We start from the raw sequence: 14,016 nt of genomic DNA, 5'->3' as shown, positions 1-14,016 counted from the left end.
ATAGGCTCTTTTCACCAAGGGATTGGGTTAAGGGTAGGCGAGAAAGTTTGCATGACAATTGGATAAATAAGTGAAGTAAATAAGAAAAGTAAATATATGAGAGTGGATAAGATGAAATTGTAAACCCCAACAACACCATTCATCCATAGTTTTTCAAAGCTAATTGAATCACCGCATTTGCATGTTTACTTTTGTTCTTTGCATATAAACACCAACTTAATTCTTTTCTCAAGTCTTATGCAATTTGTTTACATGAAAAGTAAGGCCTAAGAGTCCTTTGGGAAACGATACTTGAACTTACCCATTTATATTACTTGATAACGATCTGGTACACTTGCCAGGGAGTTAACAATAATCTCAAGTTCTATCAAACACTAGAGTTTTCAGAAAGCAAACTTATCACACAAAATAGAGCAAAGTTGAATCAAGGCAGTTTAGTTCATTCAAGCAGAGCACAACAAAAATAAATAATAGAAAACACACATTTAAAACCAAAAATAAAAACAAAAATTAAAAAGTAAAAGTTCAGAGCACTGGGTTGCCTCCCAGCAAGCGCTTCTTTAACGAAAGTAGCTTGACCCAATAAGCTCATGTCACATCAACCAGCTGCATCTTTAATTGTGGTGTCATCCTTTCCTTCAGCATGCCAACTGGTCTTTAGCATTTTTTTTTCACCTTCTTGGTTCTCCTACAAGGTTGCTTGCATGAATTGTTGGAGAGTCTCTTCAAGTCTTGTGGTTCTGTCAGATAAAGAGGGTTGTTGTTGCCACTGATACTGCTGTTATGGTGGCTTATTGAATTGTCCACTAGTTTGCCCAAATCGGCCCTATCCATTACTTGGGTGAGATCTCCACCTTTGATTGTAATTATTGGGACGGAACTGGTTTTGGTTGCCCATGTAATTAACATCTTCATTAAGATTCTCGAGCACTGCACATTGACCATTAATATGGTCACCACCACATAACTCACAGAGCTGTTGTTGAACCTGTGCCACGCTCTGATGTTCCTTTTGTGGCTGCATTACCTTCTTAGTCAGGATCTCTAATTGTTGAGTGATGATCTTATTTTGGGCAAGCAAGGCATCATAAGGTTGTAATTGAAAAACTCCTTTAGGTTGGGCAGGAGCTCCTCTCTCACTGTGCATCTCATTGTCATTAGCAGCCATGTTCTCAATTAATTCATAAGCCTCATCAAGGGTCTTGCATTTGATGTTGCCTCTAGCTGAGGCATCTAGCATCAATTTAGTTTGTGACTCAAGGCCTCCAAGGAAAAGAATGACTATTGTTCCTTCATCAAAGCCATGGGTAGGCGTCTTTCTCCGTAAGCTTTTGTATCTTTCCCATGCATGTCCCAAGGTTTCCTCCTTGCCTTGGCTGAAAGAAGAGATCTTTTGCTTCCCTTTGTTGATCTTTGATTGTGGGAAGTATTGGTTGAGGAACTTTGTCACCGCATCTTCCCAGTGAGTGAAGCTATTTTCAGGAAAAAAGCTTAACCATAATTTAGCATTACCTCCAAGAGAGAAGGGGAATAAGCTCAGTTTTATAGCCTCATCAAGTACCCCATTTATCTTTACAGTGTTGCAGATCTCATTGAAGGTGGTCAAGTGCTCATATGGACTTTCATGGGACAGTCCATTGAATTGGTTGCTCTTTACAAGGTGGATCAAGGCAAGCTTCATCTCCATATTTGTAGTGTTGACCCTTGGCTTTGCAATGCTGTTAAAATGATGAGAGCCCACAATTGTGGTATAATCTGCCAAGGTGCGCTTGCTGGCATTGTTCTTCGCACCTCCTTCACCAGTTTGGGAAGCCATTGAAATTTTCTCTAGAGAAGGTTCTCTAGATAAGCTATTTCCTCTTGGCCTCCTACTGGTCTCAAGCCCTTCAAGAAGAGGTTCAGAATTTTTGTTGCTTCTGGTTCTCACACAATCCTACATAAACAAAATACAAAACCCTAGAAAATTTGGTTAGCACAAAAAAAAAAAAAACTTAGGAATTGAAAAATAAAAATCAAAAATCAAAATGGAAAAATAAAAATAAGAAAATAAAAATAAAATAAAGTCAAAATTGATCAAGGATCACACAACTAGAATAGCTTAAACCGTGAGTCCCCGACAACGACGCTAAAAACTTGTTGGGGAAATCGGAAAGTGTACCGAGTCGCACAAATAATATAAAATAGTAAGACCAAGTATCGTATCCCAGAGGACTCTCGGCGCTGAACAGTTGTGTGAAAACAAGATTGTTGAGAAACAGGTAGGCTTCGTTTTACACCAAGAGGGGGGAGGGGGTGAATTGGTGTTAGTTCAAAAACAAAATCTTTTCGTAATCTTTATATAAAAGTGCAATGTTTTTTGATCTTTCTTAAAATGCAAGTAATGAAAATTCAATGCAGCGGAAAAACGTAGTTGACTGCAAAATAAACGAAGTCGACTAGAAATAAAGAGTGTAGGGATAGAAAAAATCAAACACTGGTTTTTATACTGGTTCGGCCAACAATGCCTACATCTAGTGTCCTTCCAACCCAAGAAGTAAATGCACTATAATGGTTGCGGTTTTCACAACAAGGAATTTATAGAAGCACCACGCAAAAATATAAATCTCCTCTCTAACCCAAAACCAAAATATAGTTGCACAACAAAACCAGAATTGCAGTCAGAATCCCCTCTTTTGCAATCTGAACCCACGTCGAACAATCCTCAACGTGTAACCAACACTCTTCACAGGATGCCAAGCTTATCACAGCAGACTTCACAGGTTGCCAAGCCTATCACAGTAGACTTCACAGGTTGCCAAGCCTTCAATCAACACAGCAGTCTTCACAGGATGCCAAGCCTTCAAAGATCAAACAAGAAGCACCTTCCTTGTGTAGATTATGATCAAACAGTCAGCGCAATTGACTTCTCCCTTTGAATCTCTCTCAAGAAAGATCACCACCGTCTTCTTGGAGAATTCTTGGAGTTTTTAAAACAGAGAATTCAATCTGAAACAGGAAAATGAAAATGTTATATTCACAAAAGTGCCAGAACAACTCGTGTTCTATCTATTTATAGTTTTCTATTACAATAGATTGCTTCTCAGTCGAATAGCCTACTAATTCAGTTGACTGTATTAAAACAGTTATAACAGACAGTCAACACATAGGCTCCCAGTCAATAGAAATTAACACACATTTATTAAGTTGACCAAGTCATCAATGCGTAACTAACTTTTGAAAAATATAGCCGTTGGAGCGTGTAAGCATAACAAAATTCCAAACAGATCAGTAACACAGTCGAATGTGCAATACACAATGTCGACTGACACATTAAAAATCATTTTGAAATTCTTTTCAACTCAAAATCTCACACAACACTGGTTCACAAAATCTGTACAAAGATATTAGTATAGTCGAATCCATTATAGGTGTATTCGACTGGACTAGAACTTTGTCATAACAAATATAAGTTCATAAAGGTGCTTGTGATCTTTTACTTCCAAAAATAACCTTTTATCAAAGATATTTTATTTCACATTTCAATACAAGCATGTTCCACAAATATGTCACACAATCAATCATAGGAACATACATCACAGTACATCAAAACATGTTCAGCAGATATGACAGTTTATCAGTATGCGAACATGTAATGCAGCAATATGTGTACTGTTATTAAGCATTGTGTTGTCATCATCAAAAACTAGTTTGATATAGAGTTTGTGTTGTCAACAATCTCAGCAAAGATTAATTAAGACTTAAAATAAATGAGATCATGGGTTGTATTGAAAAAATAATAAAATAAAGCAAAATAAAATTGATCAGTGGCAAGAGAGCACAGATATGAATGGAGGTTGATTAATATGAGATGAGTATGTTGTTGGGGTTAGATTTCACCAAGTTTCCTCTCATGTATATAAGAATTCTTTTTTATGAATTAATGCCAACGTCCCTCAGGAATTTGGAGACATCAATTGATGAGGTTGTTGCTAAGGAGAAGATAGATGAAGAAAAGATAGAGATAGATGAGGAGAAAATAGAGGAGAAAAAAATGGAGAGAAAGGAGGAGAAGATAGAGGAAGAAAAAACAGAAAAGTTGAGTGAGGGAGACAAAGATGCTAATAAGGAAAAAGCAGTGATTAAGAAAAAAGAAAAAAAGAAATAATATGAAAAAATAAAGAAGAAAATAAGAAAAGAAAAAAAGAGAAAGTTGAGGGAGAAGAGTGAGAAGAAGAGGAAGAGAGGTAAGAAGAAAAGATTATATGCATTACCTCTTCCTCATCAAAAGAAATATCATAGGAAAGAAAAGAAGTTTAAGTGCTTTATGGAGATCTTCAAGAAATTGGAGATTAAAGTTCCTATGATTGATACATGGAGATATGTGCTTGGTACTCTCAACTTTATGAAGAAATTCAGCAGGAAGAAGAAAAAGAAAAGAATTTCAAGCAAGGGGAGTTTCAACACCTACTGGTGGGTGTTTAAACTCTACCGGATCAAGCTAGTGACATAAAAAAGAGCGCTTACTAGAAAGCACCCTAGTGATCCAAGAACAATATTTTTGTACTTTAAATTTTTAAATCTTGGTGATGTAATCATGAACAACTTTTAAATTTTTGTGTATTGGGTAGCATCTACTGAGGGATGCTAAAAATCTAGGTATCTACTGAAGGATATAAGGAAGGTACACCTACTGAAGGGTGTTGGAAGAATAAGCACTTACTGATGAGTGCTAAACAGGTTAGGTCAGGCTCGTGATGTTAAACAAGCGCTACCTAGGAGGCAACCCAGTTGATTAGTTTTGTTTTCAACTCTGTGTTAAGTGCATTGCGTGTTTGAACGTTGCATTTGAGAGGGGAAAGACATGAAATTGAAAAATTAAGGGTTGAAATCAGGTGTTACAAGGCTGAGAACGTGAAGGCAAGCAAAGAAGAAGAAGAAAATTTTAACGCCTACCGCTGAGCGGTGGCGGCGCTCACACAGCTCGGGCTTTTAAAAGCTGAGTGCTTCTGGATTTTTCAGCACTTTGAAATCTCTTCTTTATAGTCCACCCAAGCGGTCTCCCTAAGTCCCAATACCCAAATTTCACTTTCAAAGGTTTTCTAAAGAGTTTTCTCCACTTTTCCTCATCACCCATTTACAAAAACCTATTTTCTTGTTAAAAGTTTGGTGTTTTTTGTGAGAGTTTTACATCAGGAAGCATTCATCATCAATTGGAAAGCAACCTTGCAAGCACTTAGTATCTCCACTCAAGTAAGTTGTGCAATTTCATTCTTAGGGTTTCTAATTGAAATTTGTTGAAGAACATGCTTAGGAACATGATAAATTAGGGCTTTTGATTTCTATGCATAATTTGATGAAATAGAAACTGTTTGAACCGATTTAATTGCATGAAATGGATCTGGAATGGTCAAATAGGTGATAGAGTGAAGATTAGGGCAGTTTAGAAAAGGTTTTCTAAAAAACCTAGCCATCGCCACTGAGCGGTCTGTTTTGACGCTAAGCAGTGGCGCGACTAGAGGCAAACCGCTGAGCGGTCTCCCTGGACGTTGAGCGGTCTGTAGTGATTTTGCCTGAATGCTTGATTTTTGATACAGGGATGTTGAGGGGTCTGTTCTTCCCTCAGTGTTAGCCTGTGCTTGGTCTGAAATATTGATTGATGATGTGCTAACCTTTAATGAGGACTTCTTGTGGTCTTTTGCGTTTTATTTTATGCAGGAATGTCGTCATCATCAAGAAGGGTAAAGCATCCTGGCAACAAAAGGAAGGAGCTTGAGAGGCCGCGAAGATTTGATTCTCCTAGGTTCCTCTTTAGGAAGCATGAGGAGCATTATGTGACCGTGCAGCAGAGGAGGTTACTAATGGAGAGGAAGGCCACTTTCATTCCAGACTTGGCTCCTGAGTTTGGAGCAGAAATCTTGAGGATAGACTGGGAGAGGCAGGCCACATATCCTGCACTAGCCAGCATTGAACTGGTAAAGGAGTTCTATACTAACGCCTTAACCAGAGGAGGAATATCGGCTGGAAGGTACATGAGCTATGTCAGGGGACAAACTATCCAGTATGACCCTGACACTATTAACCCTAATGGAGTGCCCGTCAACATAAAGAGGGCAGATTTGACACCTCTAGCTAGATACTGGATGACATTTACTCATGCCAACATCCAGCAATGCTCCCATGTTTCTGACATCACGATGCACAACATCATCTTCATCTACTGCATGCTGAGGCAGATAGATGTGAACGTCAAAAAGGTGATTGCTGATGAGATCCAGAGATGCGCTACTATTGTTAGTAGCAGGACACCACTGGGACATTCGTCCCTAATTACATACTTGTTCCAGCAGGCAGGAGTGGATGTTGCAGTTCCACCCTTTGAGAGGCCGAGGGGGGCTATCGATGCCTCCTATTATTGTCAGTACTGTAGAGGTGATGAGCCGGTTGTAGCAGTTCCTAGGAGACGTCCTAGGAGGGCAACAACACAGCAGGAGGATGAGCTTGCAGATGCACCGGCACAGCACCCTGAGCCTTTTCAGATGAGGGACATGTATATGTCCATGATGGAGGCGAGGATGAAGTTCCTTCGCAGAGGGCAGGTGGCCATTGCCGAGATGATATTAGGACTATATGATCTGTGTTAAGTCCCTGGCAAGTGTACCAGATCGTTATCAAGTAATATAAACGGGTAAGTTTGAGTATCGTTTTCCCAAAGGACTCTTAGGCCTTTACTTTCATGTAACCTAATCGTGTAAGACTTGAGAAAAGAATAAATTTGGTGGTTGTATGCAAAGAACAAAAAAAAACATGCAATGCAATTGACTCAATTGGTTTTGAGAACTATGGATGAATGGTGTTGTTGGGGTTTACAATTTCATCTTATCCACTCTCATATATCTACTCGTCTTATTTAATTCACTTGTTTATCTAATTGTCATGCAAACTTTCTTAATTACCCTTAGCCCAATTCCTTGGTGAAAAGAGCCTATTACTAATTACTGGCTTGCTATCCCTAGCCTCCCCTAGTAACTAATAATGCAATGTGTTCTGAAGCATGTGCAATTGACCGTCCTATCCCTATCCCTAGGCGATATTGCATAATCAAGGANCTTATTTAATTCACTTGTTTATCTAATTGCCATGCAAACTTTCTTAATTACCCTTAGCCCAATTCCTTGGTGAAAAGAGCCTATTACTAATTACCGGCTTGCTATCCCTAGCCTCCCCTAGTAACTAATAATGCAATGCGTTCTGAAGCAAATGCAATTGACCGTCCTATCCCTATCCCTAGGTGATATTTCATAATCAAGGAATTTCCCACCAGTTCATCAAAAGCTTACAAACATTTAGAACTCATTTCAAATGGTGTATCCTTCACTAGCAAATTATTCAACGTCTTAGCAATCTTTGAGAAGTCTTTGATAAATCTTCTATAGAAACCAGCATGGCCTAAGAAACTCCGGATTCCTTTCACATTTGATGGTGGTGGAAGCTTTTCAATTACCTCCACTTTGGCTTTATCAACTTCAATCCCTTTAGACGAAATTTTGTGTCCCAACACAATTCCTTCAGTAACCATAAAATGGCATTTTTCCCAATTCAATACAAGATTTGTTTGGACACACCTTTTAAGAACTGCGTCTAAGTTATTCAAACACTTCTGAAAAGAATCTCCAAATACCGAAAAATCATCCATGAAGACTTCTATGCTTTTCTCCATATTCCGCAAAGATGGCTTGCATACACCTTTGAAATGTGGCGGGTGCATTACATAATCCAAATGGCATTTTTCTATAGGCAAATATACCAAAAGGACATGTGAAAGCTGTTTTCTCTTGATCTTTAGGATCTACCACAATCTGATTATATCCAGAATAACCATCAAGGAAGCAATAATATACTTGTCCAGCTAATCTTTCTAGCATCTGGTCCATAAAGGGTAAAGGGAAATGATCTTTTCTAGTAGCTGTATTTAGCTTCCTATAATCTATACACATCCGCTCATGTAGGAATTAATTCATTTTTCTCATTATGAATTACTGTCATTCCTCCTTTCTTTGGCACCACTTGAATTGGACTCACCCATTTACTATCAGATATTGGGTATATAATTCCTGCTTCTAGCAATTTCAACACTTCCTTTCTCACAACTTCTCTCATGACTGGATTTAATCTTCTTTGTGGTTGAGCCATTGGTCGATAATCTCTCTCCATAAGAATTCTGTGCATGCAATATGTAGGGCTTATTCCCTTAAGATCTGTGATTGACCAGCCTATAACACCTCTATTTACCTTTAAAACTTCCACCAACTTTTCTTCTTCTTTTGGAGATAATAACTTACTAATAATGATTGGCTTCTCTCCATCAGCTTCCAAAAACACATACTTCAAATGTGGTGGTAGTTCCTTCAGTTCAAGCTTACTTTCTTTTACTTTCTTCCTAGAATCAATTTGTTCAAAGTTGGCCTCTTCTGTTGGGATTTCTTTCGTTTCTTCCAGTTCCCGAACACATTCTTCAATCATTTTCTCATCCTCTTCATGTAGATCTTCATTCTCATTAATGAGCAACCTCTCCAATGCAGATGCATTTCGTATCCTCTTCTCTTGCAATATACAAAGTTCTTCCACAATGTCTATTTGAAAGCATGACTTTTTGTCTCTAGGATATGACATTGCTTGGAAGACATTAAAATTCACCTCTTCATCCTGTACTCTGACCTTCAGCTTAACATTCTCCACATCAATTAAAATTCTAGCTGTCTTCATGAAGGGTCTTCCAAGGATCAAAGGTGCATCTCCATTTTCCTCCATCTCCATAATGACAAAATCCACCGAGAATAAAAATTTTCTACTTTAACTATCACATCTTCAGCTACTCCATGTGGGTATTTAAGAGATCTATCAGCTAATTGAAGAGTTATCCTTGTTGGCTTCAATACTAATCCTCTAATCTTTCTGAACATAGAAAGAGGCATTAGATTAATGCTTGCTCCCAAATTAATCAAAGCTTTTCCCACTTCTAACTCTCCAATAGTACATGGAATAATGAAACTTCCTGGATCTTGCAGTTTAGGAGGTAGTTTCCTTTGTATGACCGCACTACAATTTCCTTGCACTTCAATGGTTTCCTTCTCAACATACTTCCTCTTTTTCATAAGCAATTCTTTTAGAAATTTGGCATATGACGACATTTGTTGAAGTGCCTCAGAAAATGGTATGGTTATTTCCAACTTTCTAAAAATCTCCATAAAGCGCTCAAACTGCTTTTCCTTCTCCCTTCTTGAGTATGTTTTTGGATAAGGCAAAGGTTTAACATACTCCTATTCTTTCAATTTTTCAACTTCTTCTTTCCTCTCATCACCCTCACTTTTTTACATATTTTTTTCTCCCTCTCTATCTTCCTTCTGCTCATTTTTTTCTTCAACACTCTCTTTTTCTACCTCTCTTTTTTCGACTCTCCTTTCTTCCAATAATTTCCCACTTCTAGTAATCATTCCACACGCCTCCTTTTCCTCCCTTTTATCAACATAGAACACGCTGCTTGTCACAACCTTCTGAAATATTTCTTCCGAATCAATGCTTCTTTGTATTGGCATGAATTGAGGTTGTTCTGAATTTCTTGGAACTTTGATCATCTCCTATGGTAGGCCAGATAATTTTTGAATAATTATCTCCAATTGCTGAGTGATTATTTTGTTTTGTTCCATCATAGAACTATAATCCTGTGATTCTGAAATTTTCTGCACAACATTGGCATTCTCACTCTGCACTTCTTCATTATCTGCCATGCTTTCAATCAACTCATAAGCCTCGTCCTCGGTTTTCATTCTAAAATTCCCTCCGGCTGCAACATTTAACATCATCTTTGATTGCATCTATAGTCCTCCAATGAATGTAAGAACTATGGTTGTCTTATTAAATCCATGGACCGGAGTCTTTTTTAACAAGCTTTTAAACCTATCCCATACTTGCCCGAGAGTCTCTATCATGCCCTGATTGAATAATGAAATTTCCAGTCGTCCCTGTATAATTTTTGATTGTGGAAAATATTTCTTGACAAATGCTCTAGCAACAGTCTCCCATGTAGTAAATGTTCCTTCAGGGAAAGAGTTGAGCCATGTCTTAGCATTGCCTCCCAATGAGAACAGGAACAAGCTAAGTCTCACCATATCATCTGATACACTGGCTATCTTCATTGTGTTGCATATTTCACTAAATGTTGTCAAATGATCATAGGGATTCTCATTTGACAGGCCATGAAACTGTTTACTCTGCACCAGGTGTATAAGTGCTGGATTCATCACCATGTTGGTTGTTTGATCTGCAGGCATGACTATGCTGCTAAAATGGAAAGGGTCAACCGTATCTGATTGGTCTGCAAGAGTGCTTCTTGGAGGAGTTCTCTCAACCATCTCCTCTGTTCTTTTATCTGGTGAAGGTGATAGTAATCTGTCAGGTGAAGGAAACAAATCCCTAGATGGGCGTATGACTCTCCTTCTCCCTCTTGTCTCGCTTAAGCCTTCAAAAAAAGGTTGTGTATTTTTCTTGCTCCTAGTATGTCTCGTCTCATGTTGCATGCACAAGAAACAAAAACCCTAGTAGCACTTTTTTATATTTTATATAAAAAAAAGGCTTAATACCTCCCTTGGTCCTCGTATTTGTGTGAAAATCTCAGTTCGGTCCTCAAGTTTTGAACTGTCTCAATTGGGTCATAATTTTTGTAAAACTGCACACATTTTACCCCAACCGTTAACTGATCTCAAACGACGTTAAGTTTAGCGGACGTGGTATGCTAACGTGTTGGCTTAATCCCTTCTTGGTCCTCGTATTTGTGTGAAAATCTCAGTTCGGTCCTCAAGTTTTGAACTGTCTCAATTGGGTCATAATTTTTGTAAAAATGTGCACGTTTTACCCCAATCGCTAACTGATCTCATTGTGCAACAGTTATCTTCTGCTATAAGTGGAATAAATAACTTAAAGGCTGGTGATGAACCTATAGGTTACCAAGTTGGCTCATTGGCAGAAAAGGCTATGAGACTGATTGCACTGGTTACACGAGTTTTCCGGTGACTTTATTTTTTGAGCCGACGAGATAATCTGTGTAAAATCCCTGATTCTCAGAGAGATGAATAAAATCCTTAATTCAAATAAACTAAATAATAGGCATTGTGCCACATGAAACACTGCTTATTTTAAAAAATAATTCATATAATTAAATAATACACGTCAGCATGTCCTTTGGCTATCAGGTCAGCAAAACTTAACGTCATTTGAGATCAGTTAACGATTGGGATAAAATGTGTGCATTTTTACAAAAATTATGACCCAATTGAGACAGTTCAAAACTTGAGGACCGAACTAAGATTTTCACGCAAATACAAGGACCAAGAAGGGATTAAGCCAACACGTCAGCATACCACGTCAGCATACCACGTCAGCTAAACTTAACGCCGTTTGAGATCAGTTAACAGTTGGGGTAAAATGTGTGCATTTTTACAAAAATTATGACCCAATTGAGACAGTTCAAAACTTGAGGACCAAATTGAGATTATCAAACAAATACGAGGACCAAGGGAGGTATTAAGCCTAAAAGAAATAAAAAGATCAAAAAATATATACAATCAAGTCAAACTTAATCAACTTACACTACTAGATAAGTTAAACCAGGAGTCCCCGGCAACGGCGCCAAAAACTTGTTAAGTCCCTGACAAGTGTACCAGATCGTTATCAAGTAATATAAACGGGTAAGTCCGAGTATCGCTTTCCCAAAGGACTCTTAGGCCTTTACTTTCATGTAACCTAATCGCGTAAGACTTGAGAAAAGAATAAATTTGGTGGTTGTATGCAAAGAACAAAAAAAAACATGCAATGCAATTGATTCAATTGGTTTTGAGAACTATGGATGAATGGTGTTGTTGGGGTTTACAATTTCATCTTATCCACTCTCATATATCTACTCGTCTTATTTAATTCACTTGTTTATCTAATTGTCATGCAAACTTTCTTAATTACCCTTAGCCCAATTCCTTGGTGAAAAGAGCCTATTACTAATTACTGGCTTGCTATCCCTAGCCTCCCCTAGTAACTAATAATGCAATGTGTTCTGAAGCATGTGCAATTGACCGTCCTATCCCTATCCCTAGGCGATATTGCATAATCAAGGAATTTCCCACCAGTTCATGACATTACCGTATTGATAAAGACAAACAACATTTATTGAATGAGTTAAACAATAAAAGCATTGAGCACAGATGAGAACCCAATAATTGATAAACAAGTATATGATAAGCATATGAAATAAATAAGAATTTCAATATATGAGAGTTTCAAAAGATTACATTGTTCCCCAACAACAAAGGGTTTAGTTCACCATAATCACAGTGAAACTAGATGAAAATAATGAAAGAATGGAAAAACAAACCCTAGATTTGATAAGAAGGAGCCTAAGCATCCAAGAAATCTCCTCCAAGGTGTGTGGAATGGCTCTGGGCGTTCTCTCTACCAAAAGAATCCCTATCTAATTCGCACTGGGGCTATATATAAGCCCAAAAAAATAACAGATAGATTACAAAAAGATAACAGAAAGATTTACAGAATCTAGCTAAAAAAACAAACAACCGCCCAGGCGTCTAAGTTGACTGCTCAGCGGTTTGCCTCTAGCCGTTCTGGCCGCTCAGCGGTCAGTTTTGCCGCTGAGCGGTTTGCCTCTAATCGCTCTGAGCGCTCAGCAAACCATTCTGGTGCTCAGCGGCTTGTTTGACCCTTCTTTTCATCATTTTTCTTCTTCTTTCATGGGTCTAAGTCCACCTTACTTCACTTCCATCTTTATTTTATCTAAAACCCCTGCAAAACAAGCATAATATCTCTAAAACCAACTTTTGACTCTCAAGAGACTCAACTTAAGTGTTTTACTTGATTTAGAGCTCATTCTAAGCCTCAAAGGGTGTGTTTTACGATTAAATTTAAGTATGAAAATAACGGTTTTTAGACCGTTATCAATCAGCCACTAGTACACAGGTGGACTATGGACGAGTTCCATAGCGCGATGGCTTGGCCTCAAGGGCAGGCACAAGGCAGTGGGTTGATGAAGGTTGAAAAACAGTTATTTTCATACGTCATTTTAGACCAAATTACTCCCTTTACTGCTTAGAATGAGCTTAGAATCAAGCAAAACTCAATAAATGAGTCTGTAGAGAGTCAAAAGCTATTTTTAGCGATATTATGCTTGTTTTGCATTGTTTTGTAGCATTTTTGAGAAAGTGAAGAATGGTGTTGAAGATGAAGATCGTAGCCTCAAGAAAAGAGAAGAATATTGAAGAATTGAAGAGTCGACGTACCGCCTAGTGGCAAATTACACCGTCGGGCGGTCCAGGGCGAGGAGTAGACACCTGGCGTGGACGTTGGGCGGATTTGCGATTAGAGGCAAACTGTCGGGCGGTAGACCCCTGCCGCCGGGCGGTAGTGCGATTTGAGGGAAACCACCGGGTGGAACAAGTGTGGCGTCGGGCGGTTGTCTGTTGGGCTTGGGCCTGTTTTTTGTTGTGCTCCTCACTTATAAATAGCCGTATTGCGAGTTTAGATGTATTCTTTTGACAGAAGGGGGCAGCCAGACCTAACTTCACTCTCTGGAGAGGATCTCTTGGATGCTTAGGCTCCTTTTCATCTTATCTAGGGTTTGCTTTTCCATTCTTCATCCATTTTTCATCTAGTTTCACCATGACAATGGTGAACTAAACCATATTGTTGTTGGGGGAAACAATGTAATCTTTTGATAATCTCTTTTATTGAAACTCTTGTTTATTTATATGGTTTCCATATGCTTTGATTATTAATTGTTGGGTTCTCATCTGTGCTTAACACTTTTATCGTTTAACTCATTCGATAACTGTTGTTTGTCTTTATTGATACGGGGACGTACAGTAATGTCATGAACTGGTGAGTAATTCCTTGATTAAGCAATACCACCTAGGGATAGGGGTAGGACGATCAATTGTTTTTCACTTCTGCTCTATAATGCTTTATTAATTGCTAGGGGAGGCT

General features: G+C 38.4%; 1 protein-coding gene across 1 annotated transcript; it reads right to left on the bottom strand.

The window, feature by feature from the left end:
• Positions 1–826: 826 nt before the first annotated feature.
• Positions 827–1,816, bottom strand: LOC106758598. Its single transcript, XM_014641530.1, has one exon. It carries the CDS (start codon positions 1,814–1,816, stop codon positions 827–829), a length of 990 nt encoding a protein of 329 aa, XP_014497016.1.
• Between the last annotated feature and the right edge of the window lie 12,200 nt (positions 1,817–14,016).

Source organism: Vigna radiata, chromosome 1 (genome assembly GCF_000741045.1).
Source record: "Vigna radiata var. radiata cultivar VC1973A chromosome 1, Vradiata_ver6, whole genome shotgun sequence".
NCBI classification, from domain to species: Eukaryota; Viridiplantae; Streptophyta; class Magnoliopsida; order Fabales; family Fabaceae; genus Vigna; species Vigna radiata.
The sequence above is the reverse complement of the archived record's forward strand: the minus strand, read 5'-3'. Positions and strand labels throughout refer to the sequence as shown.